Here is a 24,750-nt window from a genome sequence, read left to right as displayed (position 1 = left end):
TCTTAGATGGATTTGATCGTCTACAGTCGGGATTATGTCTCCTCAGATGACATCTGAGCATCTTCTCCTAATGTTTAACATTAGTTTAGCTGACATGCTAACCCCGCCTGAATAGCGACTGCCTCGGCGTGCTAACAGCCAACAGTTCCTGGTTCCATTTCTTCCTCTTTGGTCATTTCTTAGCTTATGTTTCCTTTTCTTCCTCAAGTTCCTGCTGTTGCTCTGGAGTTTGAGGAGAATGTTGTTTGTTCGAACTTCCGCAGGGTTTCTCTAATGAGAACAAGACGTAGCAACGTAGCTGTGGGTGCCACCTGTACAGAACCTCTCTCGAAGAGTTCTGCTGAGGGTTCCATAACTCATCACCGTGGAAACTAGCTAAATGCTGCTGCGTCATGACTCTGAAGGTCCAGAGCTACATGAATAACCACCTGACCCCGACAGGCACGCCCCCACCAATCACTTCGCAGCCTGTGGCGCAGGTGGGCGGAGCCGTGCAAAGCGTTAATTACACAGGAGTTAATTATCCATGATTAACTGATATAGTGAGACAGCAGAGCGACTAATCAAATGTAAATACATGAAAATGAGTCATGTGACCTGAGTGAGGGAGGACGGAGCTGCAGGTCACCAGCATATCTGCGCGTACTTCAACTGTTGCTAGTTTATTTTCGCGGTTTGAGGCCAACAGCGTTGGCGGCGTCCTGAGGACAGACTTTTAAATGTTCGCTCTAAGATTCCGGTCTGCTTATGCAGCCACACGCTCCAACGGACGCCGTCGGATGCGAGGACCATCAGCCGATCAGTTATTGATCAGCAGCAGGCAGGAAACTGATGGAAAAAAACAACCGAAATTTCTCCCATAAATGACTTGGGATCAAAGCGAAAGCAGAGATTGACTGTGCTTTGATCTCATAATCTGGCTTTAATATGTAGATGTTTAGGTTCATCCTCGGAGCGCCACTGCAGCGTTACCATGGCGACACAGCCAAAGTGTTTCCAGCAGCAATAACGCTGAAACTGTGTAAGAATTCTCCTTTTGGTTGCTGTTAGCGAAAATGTTCCCAGAACAAAGCGGACACAGTTCCCGGCTGGGGGAGGGGCGCTCCGGTTGGAACGTGCCTCCAGGCAGGCGGCCGTGCGTCGGGAGAATGGCTTTAATTGGGAAGCGGTGACCTTTTCACCAGAGAAAACACACATGAGCTGCTGAGAAGCACATCGGGAGTCAGAGCGAGCGGCTCAAAACAGAAATAATTAAGGCTGCGTGGGTTCGGCCTAATGAGCGCTCTTCAACGGCGTTCCGTCGTGTTCTACAGCTGCATCCCGCTTGTCCGTCTCAGCGTCCCACCCCTCTGACAGACGTCTGAGGCCGTCAGTAGCATTCCAAACTTTAGCGGGAATATCTGGCGAGAGTGCGTCAACGCCGCCTCCAGTCGGCTGACGTGACAACAGACAATCGCACATGTTGACTTTGTTAAAGGGTTAGCATCGCTAACGTAACCAATCTGGCGTGCACGGCGTGGGGTCGCCAGCGCCTGCTGACATACGGGAGCCCACGGGAAGCTGGAAGTTCGGGAAAACAAGCGTGAGCTGCTCTGTTGCCAGTTTGTTGGTCGAATCCCTCTGTTGTTCACACTCACCGATCGGACCCGACACCATTAAAAAGCTGCTGTTATTCACACACACACACACCACACACACACACGAAAACACACACTTGGTGCTCAGCGTCGTTAAATGGGCCTCCTGCTGTTTGTGTCCAAACACGGAGGCTAACGTGAGGCTAAATCAGCTCCCAGTCGAGGCGTGTGGGCACGGTTCAGGGACGTGGACCTGATGCTGACATCAAAGGGCAGAAACAGCGGAGCTGGGGAGGCGTCCAACACACTGCCTGATGAGAAGCTTCGTGGACGCACGTGTCAACACCGGCTGGGTGCTAATCCGGGAGCGTGTCAGCGGCTTCCACAGGTGACACGGCCTCGCAGCACTGGAGGCAAACGGGTGGGCGGGGCTTCAGGGAAACCTTGACCACAGTGAGCGTTTGTGTATCTGCAGCTCATCTTTACTGCACTCAAACAAGGAATGAAAGCCGGCCTAGCCCTGTTAGCCTAGCCCTGTTAGCCTAGCCCTGTTAGCCTAGCCCTGTTAGCCTAGCCCTGTTAGCATGTGTGTAGCACTGCACACGCAGCGAGCGTGACCATGAGTCAGCTGGTGGTCTGCTGAGGGCCTCAGCAGCTCCAGGACAACAGACCCCAACCAGCAGCTGCTCCTCTGCTGCTGTGTTCCTACTCACACATCATGAACAGAAATGTGGTCTTTAGAGGGGGGACGGAAGATGGAGGAGCTGGAGGAGCTCAAGGAGCTGGAGGAGCTGGAGGAGCTCAAGGAGCTGGAGGAGCTGGAGGAGCTGGAGGAGCTCAAGGAGCTGGAGGAGCTGGAGGAGCTCAAGGAGCTGGAGGAGCTCAAGGAGCTCGAGGAGCTGGAGGAGCTCAAGGAGCTCAAGGAGCTCAAGGAGCTGGAGGAGCTGAAGGAGCTGGAGGAGCTGGTCATCTCCACAAACTCAGACCCAGCTGGGCGGAAGAAAGCGAGATGAGCTGCCTATATGTTAATTCATGTTCAAACCTTTTCAGTCTCCAGGGAATGAGACTCTGCCCAGCACACACACACACTCACACACACACACACACACACACCACACACACACACACACACACACACTCACACACACTCACACACACACACACACACACAATGTCTGGTGCTGTTTATCATCTGATTCAATTAACGCTGCGGAGGCGCAGAGATCAGAACCTCTGAGACGCCGTTTAAACCGCCAGGAAACAAATGAGCTGAGCTTCAGCGGCTGAAGTTTAAGCAGAGTAATGAGGCTGCTGCTCTCCTGCGCTGCTCCGCCACAGCTGCAGCTCCGCCGCCTCCCTGGAACCCGATTCTTCCAGCTCGCCTCCATCAATCTCCCTCACAACGAGCTCATGATGGCGAAGGTAACGTTTCTGTGGCAGCGTGCTCCGTCTGCCTCCTCCGCCACGTGTTTATTCTTCCTTCATTGCATCATCCATCATCCCTCCATCCTGCCAGAGGAGCAGCAGCTCCGTGTGGTCTGCAGACCTCAGAATCCTCCCAGGTCCGGCAGAAACTCCAGTGGAACATCTGACAAAAGTGACGGAGCCCGATGAGACGACTGAACCAGACAGCCGTCGCCTGGTAAACTGGGGGCTTAAAAGCTTTAGTGGGTCACTGGAGGGGGGGTGGGGATCAACCCCAAGAACCTGTCGGGTGGATCCATCTCTGTAGAAGGACAGAGGGGATGAAGGTCCCTGCTCTCCAGCCCTGCCAGGGTGCTCCAGAGCAGCGCTCCGACTACTTCCTGTCTGCCCCCGACTGTCACAGCGACCATCACCTGCAGAATTCACCCATTTATATTCATGCAGCTCGCACAAGAACCCCAGAAGAAGAAAAGAAATCAATTTTCCAGTTTCCATCCAGGCTTTCATCACCTCTCCCACCACCTTCCTCCCTCCATTCTTCTCCCCCTCCTCCTTCACACGATCCAGCTGAGGTGCAGAGGGGAAAAGACACAAAGAACCGTGTGTGTGTGTGTGTGTGTGTGTGTGTGTGTGTTTGAGAATGAGAGTGGGCAGTGAAAGGCTAAGCTAACAGCATTAGCGGGGTCTGAGACGCACAGGTGCAGGGAACGTCTCCAGGTCCACTCTGGGACGGAGGGACGCTTTCAGGAGGTGGAAACACCAATCTGTCATCGGCCCGATCCCCCATGGTTCTGAGGTAGCGCACTGTCGCTGTACTACTGCTGTCACTTTAGCTACGGCGCCAGCCTTTGACTTCCTGCCATATTCTGCCCCCAGTCACAGCAGGCGTGATTAAAATCACATACATGAATTCCTGAACACGGAGGTCTGATTAGCATCCAGGCAGTTTTTTCTGCCGGTTTGTTTTCGGGTCTGTTAGCTTAGCTTCTACTGGTCCCAGCTGCTGTGTTAATGTTGCTGATGACTCAACAGTACGTTAGCAACACACATATTTAAAGGAGGAAGGTCAAGCTAACGCATCGTGCTAATTCGCGCGCCTCCGCTTCAGCTGTTTCAGCACCACCCAAATGAACTTTAGCATCAAATTGATTTTTAAACAAATGTTAAAATAAATAATATAATATTAAACAAAGAAACGTTAAACTTCTTCAAAGACTTCAGGCGCGACACAACGACACCGTTAGAACCTCAGGCCACAACTTCAGAAGGTAACGTTCCACATCGGTCCGGTCAGAGAGAGGCTGAAGGCCGGGACCTGGACCTGCAAAGATCCTCCGCCTGAGTGCAGGAACGTCAACGGGATGAAGACCTCGGAGCAACTGTAGAACAGCTCTTTTAATAATTCATCTTCCTGAAGCTTTTAGAAATGTCGGCGTGCTCAGAGGTTCTACTGCCGACACAACAGGCTAGATCATGACCTCTGCAGTGGAACCACCCCCGGCGACACGCCACCAAATATAATTGCTTAAATCGCTGACTGTCAGTCGGTTCTTATCAGCCCAAGACCAGGTTTTTATCACTGATTCTCCTAGCTAGCTCCTCTATGTCCGTTAGCATGTTCTTTTGTTTCTGGAAGGCAACTCCCACATTTGTGAAATGACGGACTACATGATAGGAGAAGCTACGTGGGCGATACGTTAGCATAGCCGTAGCTTCTGCTGTAGCGCTGACATTCCTCCAACCAAAAACTTGTGACACCAACAAGCTAAACCTTCTAACCAGAATCTGATTATCTCAGTGTTCTCAGCAAAACATCATCATCATCACCGCCACCTCGCCACTGGCAGCAGCTTCATCATCTTCTTTATCATCATCATCTTCTCCATGATTGTCTGACCGCCATTATCAGCAGCTAAGCTAACGAACTAAAGAGCGATGCTGAGTTTATGTTGAGCTCAGACTGGACAGCCTGACCTCCGCTGGTCCCTGAAATCCGAACCTGCTGGAGCTCTGATTGTGTTTACAGCTTTATGGACAGTCCAGTGTGTGGAGGGTTCTTGGCAGCCCCTCTGTAATGGAGGCATGAGTGTGTGTGTGTGTGTGTGTGTGTGTGGGGGGGGTGATCCTGTCTGAAGACGCAGCTCTCACTCAGCCCCATTTATTCCAGCAGCCCCTCATACAGAAGCCCCGCCCCTTCCCTGCGATCACTGACCAGAGAGATCAAGTGTGTGTTTGAATGTGCAGCACACACACACACACACACACACACACACACACACACACACCTGTGTGGGCCTGCAGGTGTGTATTCATCCTTCTCTCTCAACACTCGCTCTTTTCACCCGTCCTTCTCTCCGTCCCTGAGGGAACTTAAAGTGACTCCACTGGCGTGCCATTAAATGTTAGTGGACACTGTGTGTGTGTGGGTGTGTGTGTGTGTGTGTGTGTGTGTGTGTGTGTGTGTGTGTGTGTGTGTGTGTGCTGAGGAGCCCTGTGGCTGGACGGACCTCCGTGGTTTGGAATGAGGTCGTGTCTGAGCGTTGCTCCCTGGCTCCGCCCCCTCTGCTCCCAGCCTATCAGCTGTCAGATTTGTGCAGCCTACCGAGGAACTGCGCCACGCGTGGGACGGTCACATGACGGTCGCCGACATAACTCGACATTTGAAGAGGGAGGTTAATGAGGGGCGGGTGAGGCGAAGGAGAGAGGAGGTGGAGGGAGGGGCGAGGACGTGGGAGGACGTGTGCCGGCCGCAGGCCCGTATCCACGGTGACGCAGCCAACGCTTCCCTCTTACCTTCTTCTTATTGGTCGGGCAGATGTAGAAGCTGGTGACCACGATGGTGGTTCCTGGCAGCAGGTTGACTTTGGTGTAGGTGGAGCCGTAGTCAGCTGACCTGAAAGCAGACAGAAAGAGCCAATCACCGATGGAGGAACTTGTTGCCTCCGTGCTCAGCGTGTGGCCGCCGCCGCCGCCGCCGCCGCTGGCCCCCGTGTCATGTGATAAACGGACGCTAAGCTGTTTCTCCTGCCGTCACATCCAATCACGGTTGCTTCCTGTGCGCGAGCGAGCAAACGTGGAAGAAGAGTGGGCGGGAACTTGAGGCTCGTTGGCTGCTGCCAGCTCCTGACGACGTGATTGGATCAGACGTGTCATGTGACCTGCTCATCGGCATCCCGAGTGTTTCACTGCTGCTCCGGGACGAATCACTGGTTTCCAGTAAAGTTCACGGAGTTTTACATTATCAACCTTTACAGCTCATCGGCTCGTGGAGTTTTTTTTCTCAGATTTTGGTCCAACAATCTCCAATTCAGCAGCACCGACGTTGCTGCTAACGTTGCGCTTTTATACCCGACAGTGTCAGCCTGGGTGAAGATACGAGAGGTCTCCTCCTCCTCCTCCGTGACCTCTGTGACCCCTGCAGACAAGTCTGATGAAGCTTCAGCACCAGTGCAGACTGATCTGGAGTTAGCAGCATCTTAGCGTGACCAGGATGGTGGGTCCGGTTGGTACGGAAGCTCAGGGAGTGAGCAGAACCAGCAGGCGGAGCTAGCAAAGATGCTACTGAGAGTCCTCCCACCGTCTCTGTTGATACTCAGCGCTAACGACGACCTCGGGCCAGAAAAGGCCCGCTGTCGTGCGGTCGCGACAGGGGACGCGCTAACAGATTAACCCGTTCGAGGTGTTCAGCAGAATCCATCTGAGCCGACGCTGCGTCCATGGAAACAAGCAGACGTGCTAGCAACAGGCGTCACGGCCAAGCAAAGGGCTAACGGGACACCAGAGGAGCCTTTGGTTTGAAGCTCCTGCACTTCGCACGTTAGCAACCAGGATCAGGACGGCGATCCGATCCAACGACAGGAAGTGGCGTCTGCGGCAGGACGGTGAGAGCCAGTCGGGGGTGGGGGGGGCGGGGGGGCGGCTTCAGGATGCGTGGCAGCACATGCAGGAACGGCTCAGCTGTGGTTGCTCACGCCTCAGCGGCGATCGGCTAAAGCTTCTCTGTTAGCGGATCGTCGTCCAGGACGCAGCGTTCCCGCTCACTGAGGCTCTCCCAGGAACGGTTCTCCTCAGAGCAGAAAAGCTGACCTCCTCCTCTGTGGGAGGTTCCTAAAGGGAGTTCCTGTCCTCCCCCGAGCTTTGCTCGGCAGCTTCAAACCAGATCCGCTGGACTCATGAAGAAAGACTCCTGGACCGATCCAGCCCAGTAGCCACACGCTCCTCCCACCAGGATCTCCCACCAGGATCTCCCACCAGGATCTCCCACCAGGATCAATTAGCAAAAACTAGAATAATCAAAGGAGCTTCAAGCGTCTGATGAGCTGAGGACAACATTCCGAACAGGGATCACATTCCCCCACCACCCAAACGACTCCCACCTTTGTTCCAGGAGCACGCTGAGGCAACAAGGTGGGCTTCAAAAAGGGAACCAGTGGAAGAACATTCCTGCACCAGGAACTGTGTTGAGAACATAGAACCCCACTCAAGAACCTTAATTATGCCTGAGAGGAAGTGAGAGGAGAGAACAGAGGAGAGAGAACATCCTCCTCTGCTGAGGAACATGAGGATCCTGCAGAACTCAACCAGCTGTGATCTTCCTCTCACCCTCAAACCTGATCTGATGAGTTCAGATCTGAAGCTTCTGTTTAAATGAAATGATGAGAAGGAAATATTTCTTTAAAAAGCTAATTCACTGTCACCACACACACACTCACACACACACACACACACCACACACACACACAACACACACACACACGCACACACACACACACACACACACACACACACTCACACACACACACACACACTCACTCACACACACACACACACACACCACACACACACACACTCACTCACGCACACACACACACACACACACACACACCACACACACACTCACTCACACACACACTCACTCACTCACTCACACACACACACACACACACACACACACACACTCACTCACTCACTCACACCCCCCCACACACACACACACACACTCACTCACTCACTCACTCACTCACTCACTCACTCACCCCCCCCACACACACACACACACACACTCACTCACTCACATACACACACACACCCTCCCCCCCCCACACACACACACACAGTGTAGGACCTCCTCGTGGGTTGGATCCAGAACTAGCTCCGGCAGCCTCCATCATGGTGATGTGGCGTTGAGGGGAGCCTGGTTGCCCTGGTGACAGCCGTTGACCTTGGAGATGAGGAGAGAGCGAGCAGGAAGGCTGGAGGAGGACAGGACAGGACAGGACAGGACAGGACAGGACAGGACAGGACAGGACAGGACAGGACAGGACAGGACAGGACAGGACGTCTACAGGTGTGTCTCAGCCAGTGCAGAAGCTCCACATCCGTCTTCCAGCTGTTCCCGTTTAGACTCCATGATGGAGGGATTGGTTAATGTCTTCCAGATGGACGAGCAGATGGACTCGCTCAGAAAATGGCTCCCACGCGTGTAGCCACACACACGCCAAGAACACACCAACACGTGCGCGCGTTCACACAACAGTGACGCGCTGACGGGCCGCAAACACACGCTCGCGCCGACTCAGCGTCCAAGCTCAGCTTCCCACTTTTGTTGCCTTTTTCCGTTTTTATTCTTGGGTTTGCGAGCGGCAGGAGTCCAGGGGGACAGGCCAAGGCTCCTCCCCTGGTGATGGGACCTGTCTCAGCAGGACCTGCTCCCGTCCAATATTCTGTCATCACTATTGGACGTAAACGTGGACGAGGAACAAATTCCAACGAGACGACAAAGTGGAACTTGGAGCAAAGCTCCTTTAAGCTGTGCTGTGATTAATCTTGATTAATCTCCTGCTCCCCACAGACCCCCCCACCACCACCCTCGTCATCACCATCTGAGGGGTTCTGACTGTAGCTTCCTCACGCTGGCAGGTTCCACAGCACCTTCATCTGCCCTCATCTGGCAGGGACCAGTCCCAGTCCCAGTCCAGGACCGGGACCAGGACCAGGACCAGGGACGTGAAGACAGGAGGACCTCAGAGAGACGGCTTTGCTAGCACTTCCTGTTTAAAAGCCTTTGTCATTCAGATGCCTGGGTGTGGCCCTGAGTGTGGCCCTGAGTGTGGCCCTGAGTGGCCCTGAGTGTGGCCCTGGGTGGCCCTGAGTGGCCCTGAGTGGCCCTGAGTGTGGCCCTGAGTGTGGCCCTGAGTGTGGCCCTGAGTGTGGCCCTGAGTGTGGCCCTGGGTGGCCCTGAGTGTGGCCCTGAGTGTGGCCCTGAGTGGCCCTGAGTGTGGCCCTGGGTGGCCCTGAGTGTGGCCCTGAGTGTGGCCCTGAGCGGCCCTGAGTGTGGCCCTGAGTGGCCCTGAGTGGCCCTGAGTGTGGCCCTGAGCGGCCCTGAGTGTGGCCCTGAGTGTGGCCCTGAGTGTGGCCCTGAGCGGCCCTGAGTGTGGCCCTGAGTGTGGCCCTGAGCGGCCCTGAGTGTGGCCCTAAGTGTGGCCCTGAGCGGCCCTGAGTGTGGCCCTAAGTGTGGCCCTGAGCGGCCCTGAGCGGCCCTGAGTGTGGCCCTGAGTGTGGCCCTGAGTGTGGCCCTGAGCGGCCCTGAGTGTGGCCCTGAGTGTGGCCCTGAGTGGCCCTGAGTGTGGCCCTGAGTGTGGCCCTAAGTGTGGCCCTGGGCGTGGTTGTGGGCATGGCCCTGAGTGGCCCTGAGTGTGGCCCTGAGTGTGGCCCTGAGTGGCCCTGAGTGTGGCCCTGGGTGTGGCCCTGGGTGTGGCCCTGGGTGTGGCCCTGGGTGTGGCCCTGGGTGTGGCCCTGAGTGTGGCATACCTCCACAGGGAGCTCTCCAGGACTTTGGTGGATTCAGCATGGTAGTACTTGGTCAGGATCAGGATAACCTGGAACACAAGAAAGGACAGAAACCCCGTCAAACATCGGAGACAGATACCAGTGTCCAAGTGGTCGTTTTTGTAACCACGCCTACTTCCCCCGCTCATTAGTCATGTGACCGGGTTCGGACACACAGCTGGATCTGCCGGGACTAGGGGGACCAGAGAGGTCCAGCCCAGAATGATTTTTTAGATAATAAATGTGGGTGTTTGAACCTGGAGGTTCTGGTGAAACACGTGGGTACAGGAGAACATTCTCCAGGAGATGACTGCACATGGACCTGGACTAAACCAAACCTGATGAAACCAGTCCACCAACCTGAGGAAGAGCTGCCATCTACGGGCCTACAGACCAGAGCAGATGGTTCTCAGGGTGGAACCGGTTCTGCACTCATCTAGCAGAGCAGAAAATTCCACAACAATCCATGTCTGTCTCTGTACAGTGGGTGGAACCCTGGTCCTGGTGGACTTGAGGAGCATGTTCTCCACCTCGCTGACCACATGATGGTTCTCTGTGGGTTTCCTGTTTGTCAGCGGCAGGAAAACAAGTCTTTTGTGGTTGGGGAGCAGCCGGGTGGTCAGAACCTGCTGGTGAACTATAAGAGACCTCATTGAGAGAGTCAAGGACCCCGATCTCTGACGGGACAGCTGCCGCCTGGCCCCAGACGTTCCCATCATGCCCCTGTGCGCGGCCAGCCGCCGGTTCGGAGGGAGCGAAGAAAGAGGGAACAGAGAAGGCAGTCATTCATCTGGGGAGTGAGAACCGTCAGTTCCAGTGCGTGACGCCCCCCCCCAAGGTCTTCCCTCAGGCCGGACACAGACCACACGCCTGAAGAATCCACCATCAGACAGAGGACCTCATTCTGGTCTCCTGTGTTCCCACAAAGAGCCGTGTTCCCCGAGGACAAAGGGGAGCATTTGTTGTTCCCTGAACTCTGGACTCCGTCCCAGAACATGAGCGAGTGGATTCCACGAGGACGTCTTCAAGGCGTCCCAGAGATGCTCGCTCTTCCCGATGGCTCCGGCGGTGGCCACGCCCCCCTCGCTAACCCCGCCCCCTGCGTAACCTAGCTCAGTGTTGGTTACTGTATGATTCCCCTGTAATTACATGGTAATTACAGAGCAGAACGCCTCCATTAAAGTCCCATAACACGTGACTAAGCAGCAATCATCTCCTGCTGGGAGGAACCAAAGGAACTAATCCTGTCTGACGCTCACAGACACTCATTTCCCCTCCGAGGCACAAAGAAAGGATTCTTCTACTTCTCCTCCTTCTTTTAAAGTTGATACTTTAAGAATCAAAGCACAGAATGTCGCAGTCATCAGAATGATGGAGGACGTTGTGGGACCTTCTCCCGCTTCCTTCCCGTCTCTCTCTCTCTCCCCCTCCGTCTCCGCTCTTCCTTCAATCACTTTTGTTTCTTTTTCCGACTGTTCTGCCTGTCAAAGAAATTGCTGTAATTGTGCTCTGATGAAACTGGCAGCCTGGCTTCCAGGAACGGAGGAGACGAGGGACGGCGAAGGTTCTGGGCTCCAGCTGCAACCGGGCGCCATCTTGGGCCCCTGTGGAGGCTCAGAGAACGTGATGGACAGATGCTCCAGAAGAAGGAGGTGGAGGTCTTTAGATAATGCAGAGCTGTGGGAGGGAGGAGGTGATCAGGAGACAAAGATCAGAACAGAGAGAGGAAGGAAGAGGAAACTATGAGAGGGAAAAGAGGAGAACGTCCTGATGGATCCTCCGATCATTGATCATCATTGATCGGCACGGCTCACAAACACAAGGTGACTCGAGGCTGGACACGACCTCGCTGAACCTCCTCTGGTCTTCCAGAGGAACCCAACCTCAGGAGAGGAACTTTCATAGAAGCTTCCAGATATTAGACACGTGCCACCAAAGCATCAGAAGAACACGCTGTTTTGACAGGCTCCTCGTGCTCCTCATCTCCTCCAGGAGGTGAAGATCCACAGGTTCTCAGGATCCACGTTCTCCACAGGTCCGGTGCCTCGCTGAACGGATGCTAGCGCTCGCACCTCGTCTGAGCGCCGTGGTCGCGCCGTGAGGTGCTAAAAGCATCGTCTGTCGTGCTACAGCAGACACGTGCTCGTGGCTGCACATCCGACACTCTTGGGTTTCAGTCACCAGAAGGTTCCTGGTCGCTGCTCGTCACCGTCTCGCTGTCATTTGGACGCACGCGTTCGTTTAGCGTCTTCACGTAAAGCTGGTTACGTTTCTGCTCGTCTTCATTCCAACCGTCAGAACGTGGAGGAAACCAGGTTCCAGCTTCATCTGATGGAAACAGCTGCTCTGAGCCTCAGAACAGCTGTCGCCATGACGATATCATGATCCTGTCGGTGGCTGTCTGCGCCCCCACCCCCCCACCTCCTCTCAGTGTTCTGTTAGCTTGAAGCTACTGGACGCTGATGTAGCTGAGGAACAGCTGTCATTCAAAGTCACCTAACCTTTCAGAACCAGACCTGGTTTCAGAACCAGACCTGGTTTCAGAACCAGACATGGTGTCAGAACTAGTCTTGGCCACGCCAGATTGGCTGCTCCCTTTGGACCCCGAAAGAACACACGCTCAAGCAAACTTGAAACTGGAGCAAAGGTCACGTTTAGAATAGATGTAAATCAGAAGTGGCCCCGCCCACATGGCCACAGACCCCGCCCACCACCAAAAGATTGCAGAGTGATTTCATGTTCCACGGTGGTATAAGAGAGCCCCCGGGCCAGGACGGAGGTGTCACGCCTCATCCAAACCCAGCAGCGAGGGGAACCTCTGTGAACCTGCAGCAGAACCCCCCCCACACACACACACACACACCCAAACATGGCAGTCCAACCGTATTTTACACATGTTGTCGGGCTCCTGCTGGTTTCTGCCAACGAACCACATGGCAACACGACGCCGGGGCAACTTTCAATGCTGCCCCAGTCAAGAGGTTGTACGGGGGTGTCAGACCTGCAGATGGCTGGGGGGGGGGGGGTATTTATGAGGGTGTGGGCGGGACCTGTCGCTGTGCTTTGCCATGCACGACATCTCATCCATAAACATGCCAGTGGGCTGTGGATGCTGTGGGTGGGGGGATGTTTGGGGGGGGGGGTGTCTTTGTTTGTCAGGACAGGTTCTGAGGCAGGTTCTGCCTACCGAGCGCTAAAAATATTCATACGTGTCTGCCAGCGTCTGTCTTTGTTCTCCCGTGCACCGCACACGCGTGTTCACGAGCGCTCGAACCTGCTTCTGTCACAAACAACAGACGGTGCGACGGTGGGGAAAATGCCCCCCCCCCCATCACCCCCCAGGAGGCTGCAGCAAATAAACATAAAGGATTCACACATTTACATGTGTGAATCAGCGCCCCAGATCCATACCGCCCAACAGAACCCGTGAGCCACACACTGTCAGGATCTTCATCACCACCACCAGTGATGGAGAACCGTGACGGTCCGCTAACGTTAGCCTGACAGAGGCCCCATCAGCTCGCAACGGACTTTATTCATCCGTCTGGCCACGGGTCTGACATGATGATATGGTTCCGTTAGCGCCGCCATAGCAACCGTCACCACTGTCAATCATGATAAAACGCCGCCCGGCGGCTCTCCTCGGGGGGTCAGGGGGTCGAGGTCAGCAGGAGAACATCGTCCAGAGTGACAGTTGGACTTTCTGTTTTATTCATTTAAAACAGGAGAAAAATCCTGCGGCAGATAAACCTGTTAGCATCAGCTGCCTGTAGCTTAATGCTACGGATTAGCTTTAGCTTCATCGGGAGATTTAGCTAAACTAAATGTTCGAAAGAGACAAAAATGTGAGAAGGTGGTTGAACTGAAGACAGTAGTGAAACCCTCCCAAACCCTGCTGGGGGCCCACTCTCCTCTAATCCACTAATCTGACACTTCCAGAGGCCAGGCACGCACCACACACACACACACACACACACACACACACACACACCACACACACACACACACGAGACACTCACACACACACACTCGTGGTCAGTAACTAGGTAACCAGGACGGTTTTGCACCTGCAAGTCGGTGGAAAAACCGAAGTTTTTTTTTAGTGATAAAATTTTTATTTAAAAACAAAAAGCAACAGTGGGTCCAGAAGAACCTGCAACACGGGGTGCTAACGGGTCAGGGAACACGTCACTTTCCTGCGGTTCTACGCGCCTCACAGCACATTTAGAGGAAAGAACACAGAGGCAAATGTTGACAAAGAACACAGAAGCACATAAACAACAAGCTTTGTTTATTATTTATCTACCCGTCCGAGTTCGGACCAGCACGGTACCGGACTGGTGTCCAGTCAACACTGGGACAGTCACTAAGAGCTGCCCTGGCTCCCAACATCAACATCCAGACAAAGATATGAGCATCACCTCCGCACCTCCAATCTCCCATGACCTTGAACACACCTCTGGCAGAGAGACACCCACAGACAGAGAGAGAGAGAGAAGGGAGAGAGACACAACGAGAGAGAGCGACAAAGGGAGAGAGCGTCTTAACATCCACAATTTCTGTCACATCTCAAACCCCCACACGAGTGCACACACACACACACACACACACACACACAGAAAAACAAGTGAAAGAAAGGAGGGAAAAAAGTGGCCCATTTCAATTGGCTAAGCAGCAGCTGAAGGTTACAATGACTAATAAACGCAGCACGCACACAAACACAAACACTCACACACACACAGCCGCAGACACACACACACACAGGCTCTTCCTGCAGCTTGGGCTGTGCAGCAGTGTAACAGCGCTCAGACGGCTCCACGCTGACGTCTGACCTCTCAGACTGGCAGGTTTAGATGAAACCCTTGTCCAGGCGGATCGAGGGTTTAAGGTGTGCGGAGACGCCTTGGAGTGCTCGTGGGAGGTGGGCGGAGCAACCGGCCGCACTCAGGGCGCTCATCGTCCCCCGTCCTCAGGACAGGAGGACACTAAGACCCTCTCAGATTCAGTCCAGCTCCTCCGCCTCTCAGGTCAGGTCACTTCATCTCGCACCTGACTGGATCCAGCAGCCGCGTCCGGTCGGAGCGCCGGCCGAGGCTAATGTTGGGCCAGACGGGGCCAAGCGTGGCGTTCGCTGCCACGGCAACGGTGCAGCCATGAATCATTTAGAGGGAGTGCAAAGCTTTTGTTGGGCTCTCCCACAGGAGCCACCCTCCATTTCACCTCCCTCCTAAACACAATGCTAACGTTAACCAACTGGAAAAACTGGAGCTCCACAAATCCGCCCGTACATCCGCCTCACCTGAGCGGACAGAGAACGGCCGTCAGGTCACATGACAGGAGGCAGAACGCCAGGACATTTCCTTTTAATGCTGACATCAAAGCAGCTACACCCCGGCGGTTAAGCTGACAGCACACGAGGCAAATCAATCAATCGATCGATCAGCTAGAAGGTCCATCCTGCTCTTCATGTTTCATCACTGCTCTTCAATGTTTCCGAGCATTTCCCCGTCGTCGCTACATGTTTCAGCTAGCAATGATTTTAATAATGAGTCCGCCGGTGCCGGTGCCGGGCTCGGGTCCTTTTCAAGGCTCCAGCCGATCTATTTCTGGAGGCCCGACTCACACAACAACGTGAACATCCGTCAACATCTGAAGAGCAACAATCGTTCTTTAATAACGGCTGTGAGAACGTCGCCTTGTTCCTTCACACATGCTAATTTCCTCCGCTGCCCTTTCATTACTCTAACTTCCTGCTCCTCCTCCAGACTCCGCCCCTCCTCATCTGTGCATCACACACACACACACACACACACACACACACACACACACACACACACACAGGTGAGCAAATCCATCATTCTGCATGTGTGTGTGTACTGTGTGTGTCTTAGCGTTCACCGTGCTGCTGTTATTAAACTTTGACAGGATGCCCCCCCCCCCACCATTCAGAAACCGGTCTTCCAGCCCACTGTGCAAACACCCCCTCCCACCTTCGCCAGCCCTCCGTCACCCCCTCAGTCGATCAGAGCCTCCTCCGCGCCAGGAAGTGCTACTGCGTTAGCGGCGGATATGGGAGCAGCTGCTAACGAAGCAGTCACATGTTAGCCCCGCCCCCTCTGTCAGGAGGAGGGGTGTAGCCACCGGCTAGCATACATTGCTAGCTTTTCAACAAGAGCAGCAAGACTTTATGATTCATGTCTTCATATGCGGTTCAGGAGATTCAGCACATACTGGTGCTGGTGTCAGGTGATGTCACGACTGTAGGTGGGAGGTAGACGGGATTTGGCCACGGAAAAAGTCGTTTCCATGCCGACGATGTCATCTATGGTTATACTAACTGATCCAACGGGAGAGATTTTAAAATCTTAACATCCACAATAAACCACCAAACAGACGACGCTGTTTATGTATGTCTGGAAGGTAAGGCTACAGTGATGAAACTAGTTAGCTAAAACAGTTAGTTAGCTAAGTTAGCTAAAACTGTGGAGGGCACAGACCAGTGGTATTACTGGAACCATAGCTGTGACATCACCCCAGGGAGAACAAAGCTCGTGTTTTGAAGCTAAAGAGTTATTTGTGACATCCATTTTAGCAATGTGAGCTACGTTAGCCGTCACGGCCAGTGGTTGCCACAATTAAAGTCCTTTAAAGAGGTTTGAGCCCCTCCTACCTGAGATTTTATTGTTTTATTGATATTTTACTAATATTTTACTGGTAATTTACTGATAATTTTCTGTTGTTTTACTGGTATTTTCATCCTCAGCGACAGGATGAAAGGAAAGTTATGACGAAGCCCTCAAGAGGCGGAGCCAGAGAAGAACAAAGAGAACAAAGACCACAGAGGTTGGAGGTGAAAGACAAGGAGGACCAAACTGGAGATGAGTGCTGTGAAATTAAAGAGCTGTTCCATTATTAATCAGACCCGCCCTGATCGGACTTCCATGTGAGCCGTATACATTATTAATGGGGGGGGGGCTCGAACCTCCCCATTAAAAAGGGAATTGAACATGAGGAAAAGAGGAGCTGAAAACAACTCCTCACTGTTGACGTGTTTTGTGGCCACGTTTGACCTTGTGGAGGTCTGCAGGCTGAGGCACTCGAGTGTGAGGAGCTCACGTCCGAATCAATAACACACACACACACAGACAACCTGCTAGGAGTCACGGCGTAACCACGGTAACAGTCTGACCAGGGCTCGCACACAACTCTTAGTTTCAACAACGTCAGTTTGATGGGACGATGGCAGATTCAGCTCCAGAATCAAATTCTCTCTCTCTCACACACTCACACACACACACACACACACACACACACACACACACACAACACACACACACACACACACACACACATGCATTCTCCTGCTGCTAAAATAGACACAAGCTCTGCCTTGAAGCGAGAGTCTAGGGTACATTAGCTGACGCCTGGATTATAAACAGTATCACGAATGTTCAACGGTAGCTGTGCTGGATTATATTTGGTTGAAAGAATGTCCAGCTGTGTTCAGCCAGAACCCTTGTGGGACGGCTGGTCCACCATTTTCAGCATTCCTCCAGTTCCAGTACTCCCAGGATCCGTCTGCCGCCAGTCCATCGGTGGTATGTGCGGTCTGAGAGGGGAGGCGCCGTGACCACAGAAAGAGGAAGTACATGCTAATTAAGACAGCAGAGTGGAAATGTTTGACACACGCTTCATACCACAGATAGCATTAGCAGCCCTCTGTATGTCCACAGATAGCATTAGCAGCCCTGTGTATGTCCACAGACAGCATTAGCAGCCCTCTGTATGTCCACAGATAGCATTAGCAGCCCTCTGTATGTCCACAGATAGCATTAGCAGCCCTCCATGAGTCTACAGCTAGCATTAGCAGCCCTCTGTGCATCTACAGCTAGCATTAGCAGCCCTCTTTGGGTCCACAGTTAGCATGACCACAGTCCAGTGTTTACCTGTGCTCGCCTCTGGGACCTGCACACAATACCAGCAAGCTAGTAACAAGCTGGCAGCCTCTTCCTCCTTCCAACATGTTTGTTCCTTCAGACCTTCAGGCTCTGTAGGACTGGCCCGGTGCCACCTGCCGCCCCCCCAACTCTAAATGCTTCTCAAATAGCAGGCTGGTTTTTGGCAGCCTGGTCTACGGTGGTCCTGTTCTAAGCAGCCGCAGTGTCACATTTTTGAAGGCGCAGAGACAATGAGAGCACTTCATTAGCCGCCGCGCTAGGTTAAGCCATTTTAGTCTTTATGGTTGTGAACAGCGTGGCAAGACAGCGTTTCCTGGCTGGCTGCCCTGACGCAGCAACACCAGCGTGACACCGCCCCCAGCAGGGGGCGCTAGTTTGGCAGCAGCTTAAGAATCCTCTCACGTGTTTATGAGGCTGCATAGAAAACGGCGCAGTGTCCTGCTGCTCTATGATGAACTAATCTGGACAGGGGACGGGTGGGGGGGGACGGGTGGACGGGGGACGGGTGGGGGGTGAGAGACGCACGGCTGCTATGTGATGGAACCAGAGGTTTTTTCATAATTTATGGAATCCGTAATGTTGAAAATCAGCCCTTATGTTGGGAGGAGGACGCCCTCATTAAAGCATTCACATGGTTTATTAACACGTTTTCCCTCTGTGGAACCACAAGAGTCCAAAGATCTCACACGTGTCCACAAAACGCACAGAACTCATCGCGTTACGATGCCGCAGGCAAGATGTCGACGCCCTTTTCTCCGTAAAGTCACCTTCATGCTGCTAGTTTAGCGTGTCACCGTTAGCAGCTTTTCACCGCTAGCTTGGTAACTTCTAACAAATACTGTTGTTTCTTCAGGGTGGGGGGGGGGGGGGGGGGGGGGGGTGGAGGGGGGGGAGGGGGCTGAGGGCTCCGAGAGGAGGGAGGAGGTGAACATACATGAACATACGTGAACATACGTGAACGTACGTGAACGCCGGCTGGATCTTCACATGTATTCCTTGAATTCCTTCGATCTAAAAGCGACACATTTGGCTCGTTGTCCCTTTAACTCCCTTAATTCTCTCCACTGCTGGTGGACAGGGTGGACACAGGTGGACAGACGTGCTTATACAGGTGTGACGCAACAGTGTAGCTCATGCTAACCAGCTAGGATGTCACCTGATCACGCCCTGCTCATTAATGAGGCATTCTGGGTAATCTGAACTGGACGCAGGTATCTCTTTGTTCATCAAAGGTCTGGTGGAGCATTTGGATCAGGTGACAACAGAACCCGGCTGCCTGGACCTCTAGAGACGGGTCAGGTGACCCCCTCCCCCGCGGGCACACGCCTACCGCCAGCACGCACATCCACAGCCGATCCGGGGGAACGGGGAAGTTTTGCCGCCACGCCGTTGCTCTGATTATTCGGCGTTAGCTGCTGGACGCCGCGCCGCTTCCAAATGCCAATAAAACCAGCAGGATCTTGGTTTCCATGGCGACGCAGAAGCGATTTCTCACCTCTCGTCGGTTGGCTGGGAATAAAACGGCAGAAGTTCTGATCAGGCAACGTAGCTTCGCATTCCAGTGAGGAACCCCGAGGGCGCCACCTGCGGTTAGGGCCCAGCGGAGGTCAAAGGTCAGCCTTTCGCCGTGTCTCGCCTCCACCCTCGCAGGTGCCATCGTAGCCCTGTTTTATTAGCGGTGACCTCGGGGTCGCAGGTTAATTACAGGTGTGAGAGGACAAGATGGCCGAGCGGCTGCCGGGAGACCAGCTGCTGCCCGTGACCTTTGACCCGCATTTAGGCCCCGTTTACGTGTCCAGGTGAAAATGAGGCGTCCATATCCGTTTGCACTGGAACTAAATGGATCGATCATGACACGCGCGTTTTTACAGCGCGTTCAGGGGGGAGGTCAGAGGTCAGAGTTCACACGCGCCCCGACACGTTCGCCCCGAAGGGACGGACGCTCACGTTGGCGGGTTGGAAATGTGACTCGGCAGAAACTTGACCATCAGCCAGAGACACGTGGGTCAAACCTGCGGCGGATCAGGCTCCGCCCACCCCGACTGAACGCCAGGGTGTCACGTTCCTGGGCGTCTCCGTTAAAGGTCACCACTGATCCCGTCGCCCCCCCGGGTCATCACGCACCCACAACAGCTGCTCCCCCGCGCTGTCGGTGAGGCGCCAGTCAGCACGCCTCCCCCGACACAACGCTAGCTAATCACTCCTTTGATCATCAAAGCAGAAACAACTGCGGTATGTTAGCGTATTAGCTGCTGAAAGGGAATGATGGACAGTCTGGTTCGAGAGGGACCTCCCATTTGTGTCGGAATTCTGGAGAACTTCCCAGTCAAATCGGTTCTTTCCTCATTTTTCCTCCTGGTGGACCAGCGACGACCATCTGGGGTGTGGCTGAGGAGCCACCCACAGCTCCGCCCCCTCTAGCCCCGGGCTGTGGGCTGATGAGGAAGAGGAGCAGGAGGAAGAGGAGACCACGTGGACAGAAGCGGTAGCAGCACATCTGAGAACGGAGAACCACAGGGAGGAACTTCCTGGTGGGATGTAACCCAGAGGTTGGCCCCCGGGTGCCCGATCCAGGCCACGCCCCCCCCCCCCCGCCCCCCCCCACTAGAGCTTTAATGACCATCAGCAGGAGTCACGACTATCACTGTCAACCTCACGTCCATCATGTCTGTCAACCTCACGTCCATCAACTCTGTCAACCTCACGTCCATCAACTCTGTCAACCTCACGTCCATCATCACTGTCAACCTCACGTCCATCACTCTGTCAACCTCACGTCCATCAACTCTGTCAACCTCACTTCCCTCACATGTCCATCATGTCTGTCAACCTCACGTCCATCATCTCTGTCAACCTCACGTCCATCATGTCTGTCAACCTCACGTCCATCAACTCTCTGTCACCTCACGTCCATCATGTCTGTCAACCTCACGTCCATCAACTCTGTCAACCTCACGTCCATCATCACTGTCAACCTCACGTCCATCAACTCTGTCAACCTCACGTCCATCATGTCTGTCAACCTCACGTCCATCATCTCTGTCAACCTCACGTCCACTCTGTCAACCTCACGTCCATCAACTCTGTCAACCTCACGTCCATCAACTCTGTCAACCTCACGTCCATCAACTCCATCAACCTCACGTCCATCATCTCTGTCAACCTCACGTCCATCAACTCTGTCAACCTCACGTCCATCAACTCTGTCAACCTCACGTCCATCAACTCTGTCAACCTCACGTCCACTCTGTCAACCTCACGTCCATCAACTCTGTCAACCTCACGTCCATCAACTCCGTCAACCTCATGTCCATCATGTCTGTCAACCTCACGTCCATCATCTCTGTCAACCTCACGTCCACTCTGTCAACCTCACGTCCATCAACTCTGCCAACTTCACGTCCATCATTTGTCAACTTTACATCCATCATCTCTGTCAACTTTACGTCCATCATCTCTGCCAACTTCACGTCCATCATCTCTGCCAACTTCACGTCCATCATTTGTCAACTTCACGTCCATCATCTCTGTCAACTTCACGTCATCATCTCTGTCATCTCTGCCAACTTCACGTCCATCATCTCTGCCAACTTCACGTCCATCATTTCTGTCAACTTTACGTCCATCATCTCTGCCAACTTCACGTCCATCATTTCTGTCAACTTTACGTCCATCATCTCTGTCAACTTCATGTCCATCATCTCTGCCAACTTCACGTCCATCATTTCTGTCAACTTTACGTCCATCATCTCTGTCAACTTTACGTCCATCATCTCTGTCAACTTCACGTCCATCATCTCTGCCAACTTCGTGTCCATCATCTCTGTCAACCTCACGTCCACAATGACAGAGACAATTAGAGACAAGATGGTTGAGGAGACAAAAGATGAGGTGGACAAAGAACTTCAGGTACTGCTGATCTATTGATCTTCATCATCAGTCAACTCTAAATCCAACTTCCACCAACCTTTCAGCTAGCAGGCTAATTCCAGACTGGGTAGAAACCAAAGGCGGCCATGTTGCACACACACACACACGCACACACACACACACACACACACACTGATAATGGCCACACATGGCCAATGTGCAGACACACACCTGCAGTGCAACACAGTGTGTGTTCGTGTAAACTAATTTGAGCGCACCAGGCCGTTGCCTCAGGAGCACCTGAAGGCGTCGCTGTCGTGTCGATGTGTGTTTGGGAGCAACGGTGAGGAGCAAAGATGACGGTTGACAGCAACATCTGTCTCCCATGGGTGCAGGCGCTGGGAGCAGCTCATGAATAATAGATAAGCCCATGTTTGATCTCAACCCGCATGGTTTTATTTTGAAAGTTAAACCCGTGCGTGCGTGGGCACATTTTCACTGTTTACATGCACAGAAGGGAACCAAATTCCTGCGGTGGCTCGGCTGCAACCTGCACGTCGATGCCGTAGCGCGACTATTTCACTGACCTGGAAACAGAACCTTTACAAACCTTTACAAACCTTTACAAACCTTTACAAACAGCAGACGGAGGTGACCCAGTATGGCCAAGTATGACGGGAACGATGCGGAGAACTCGATATTTTAAGGTCTAACTTCTTTATAGAGTGTTGTGGTGTGATGTAAACGGTCAACTGGTACGGCCCAACAACAACCAAGTAAGACAGCGTGTGTGTGTGTGTGTGTGGGGGGGGGGGGCTTGACTCCACCCATAATCTGGCTACTGCTTTGTAGACAGAAAGTCCGGTTGCATAAATTATGCACGATGTGACATGTGAAGTCTGACTTCGATGGCACGTGTAGGAGAACTTGCTGTGTTCTGTCCTCCCAGCAGGGGGACACGCTGTCCTGACACAATGTCCTAGAGAAGGACAGAGAGGACTCAGGTGTACCAAACTCCACTGAAACCATTACTTCCCCTCACAGCACACACACTCTCTCTCTCTCTCACACACACACACACACACACACACACACACACACACACACACACACACTTTAGCTGCTTTCATGGTACGGTACAGCCGCATTGGGCTTCCATAACCGTGGTGCCTCTTTGAAGTGGGCGGGGCCTGCATAACGTGGCGGTCGGAGGCTCTTGTGACACCGTTAGCAGTAAACCCAACTTGTACTGTTGGTTCCGTTCCCACTAGAGTCTTCACACAAAAGATCGTGATCCAGTGAGTATTTTACACCCTTTAACATGGGCAAAATCCCAGACGTAGAAAGACTGGAAAATAAACAAAGTTACTGTCTGAATATATTTGGTTGTTCAATGTGAGCTCACCATGAATTGAATAAGTACCATAAAAATACTGGAAGTCACAAAAAAAGGTGTGTGTGTGTGGGGGGGGGTCGTATGACTCGTAGCCTTTATTCGTCTAGTTTGGAGAATAAAGAAGCGTGCGGCCTCGCTGCTGTGGGCCTTCAAAAATGGCAGATTTGAGCTTTCTATAATCCGCTGCTCTCATCGATGCCGCCAAATCAGAGCATTAACAGGCCGCCGCTAACGTAACAGCACTCAGCACGCTCGGAACCCCAGCAGAGCAGCTGCTTTCAAAAGTACCGGGTCGGCCCTCGGACCTCTGGTGGGAACGCCTCCACCCGGGACCGTGTCGAGTCTAAGCAGATAGTGGAGGAAAAGTAGCAATATTGTGTGTGTCTCTCTCACACACACACACACACACACACACACACACACACGTGTGCCAGCGTCACGCTCAGTAACCTTGACAACAGATGAAATTACAAAGAACACGCGACGGGTCCGTCACGGACGGCGAGGTTACACACACACAAGCGGCTGGACTCTGACTTCCGTTCCCCTGACGTCTTCAGAGGACCCGAAGCCCCGGATGGAACATTAGGAATATTTGTTTATGTCCGCCGGGCTGTGATCACATACGGATCTTTCAAACCATTTCAATCATTTTTACAGTCAGAGTAGCTGAATTTATGCAGCACACACACACACACACACACACACACACACACACTCATTTTCCCTCAGGAAAGGCAGCACAACAATAAAAAAGAACTTTCTGGACTCCCTTCAGAGCCTCAGAAGAACGGGCCTGGAGCTGTAGCGGCGTGGAACAATTTCAGCCTTAATCTTCTGCTACATTTAAAGGCAACTGCTGAAACTCGGTGGCAGCTGAAACACGTGTCGGCGTATTTGGACTGACTGGAACATCTGTGTGGGTTCTGATGGCAGCGATGTCCCCACCAAACGCCCCCCGCCGTCCCTCAGCGGGGGACAAAGCCCGTTCTTGTTCCGCTGTTCCCAGCAGAGAGGAGAGAGCCGCCTGTCCTCTCCCTACACCTGTGTGCTTCTCCGCCCTCACACCTGCATCCAGACGCACCTCAAAGTTCCTTTACCAACCATAGTCCAAAGACGATGGGCGTGGCCCCACCCCCGCGTCCACCTGGACCACCTGGACGCACGAAACCCCTCCCTCTTTGAGTGCGGAAGCCCCTCACGGTGCAGCCCCATGTGAGGACGGTGGGGGTGTAACAAAGCCGGGGATGTTGCGTGCATCAGCTGGAAGAAGGAGCTACTCACGCTGCTGTTGGCTCCCGTCCAGTGGACCATCGCCTGGTTGTGGGTCGCATCCCCTTTGAGCACGAAGGAACTGCTGAGCAGGGACATTTGTTTTTCCCGGGACAGAGCTCTCCGGAAGCGGGGAGAGCTCCCCGCGGCCGACGCGTCCTCGTCAGCGTCCGTCGGAAAGCCTCTTCCACCAAACCCGCGGTGCTCCACGCGAACCACCCCGCCGCCACCTCGGACGGGACCCGGCCGTGTCATCCAGGTCGAGGCGGTCAGCAGAAAGACGCAGACGTGCGCCGCGCCGGCGGAGAGCGAGCTGTGGGGGCGCAGGGGGGCCATGGCTTCCGCCGACGGAGCGCTGCTGTGGCGGAGACTGATGAGAGACGCTGATGCTGCTGGAAGATAGATGGGTGTTCACCGAGGGGGG

The 24,750-nt window shown here is 53.6% G+C and overlaps 1 protein-coding gene and 1 long non-coding RNA gene across 2 annotated transcripts in view; both read right to left on the bottom strand.

Annotated features, from left to right (window-relative positions):
• The window catches only part of sorcs2 (sortilin-related VPS10 domain containing receptor 2), a 51,601-nt gene extending 26,851 nt beyond the window's left edge, over positions 1 to 24,750 (bottom strand). The window contains exons 1-3 of the mRNA XM_057027321.1: positions 24,339 to 24,750; positions 9,813 to 9,880; positions 5,796 to 5,895 (exon numbers count right to left, since the gene is read on the bottom strand). Of these exons, the coding sequence (XP_056883301.1) occupies positions 5,796 to 5,895; positions 9,813 to 9,880; positions 24,339 to 24,662 (492 nt within the window). The 5' untranslated portion in view covers positions 24,663 to 24,750. The remainder of the gene's footprint in view (positions 1 to 5,795; positions 5,896 to 9,812; positions 9,881 to 24,338) is intronic.
• On the bottom strand, positions 13,923 to 18,172 carry LOC130522688 (uncharacterized). Its single transcript, XR_008949677.1, has 2 exons — positions 17,777 to 18,172; positions 13,923 to 17,439 (listed from the first exon to the last, which is right to left on the bottom strand). It is a non-coding gene; the product is annotated as an uncharacterized LOC130522688 (long non-coding RNA).

Source organism: Takifugu flavidus, chromosome 3 (assembly GCF_003711565.1).
Source record: "Takifugu flavidus isolate HTHZ2018 chromosome 3, ASM371156v2, whole genome shotgun sequence".
NCBI classification, from domain to species: domain Eukaryota; kingdom Metazoa; phylum Chordata; class Actinopteri; order Tetraodontiformes; family Tetraodontidae; genus Takifugu; species Takifugu flavidus.
This window is presented reverse-complemented; position numbering and strand designations above follow the sequence as displayed.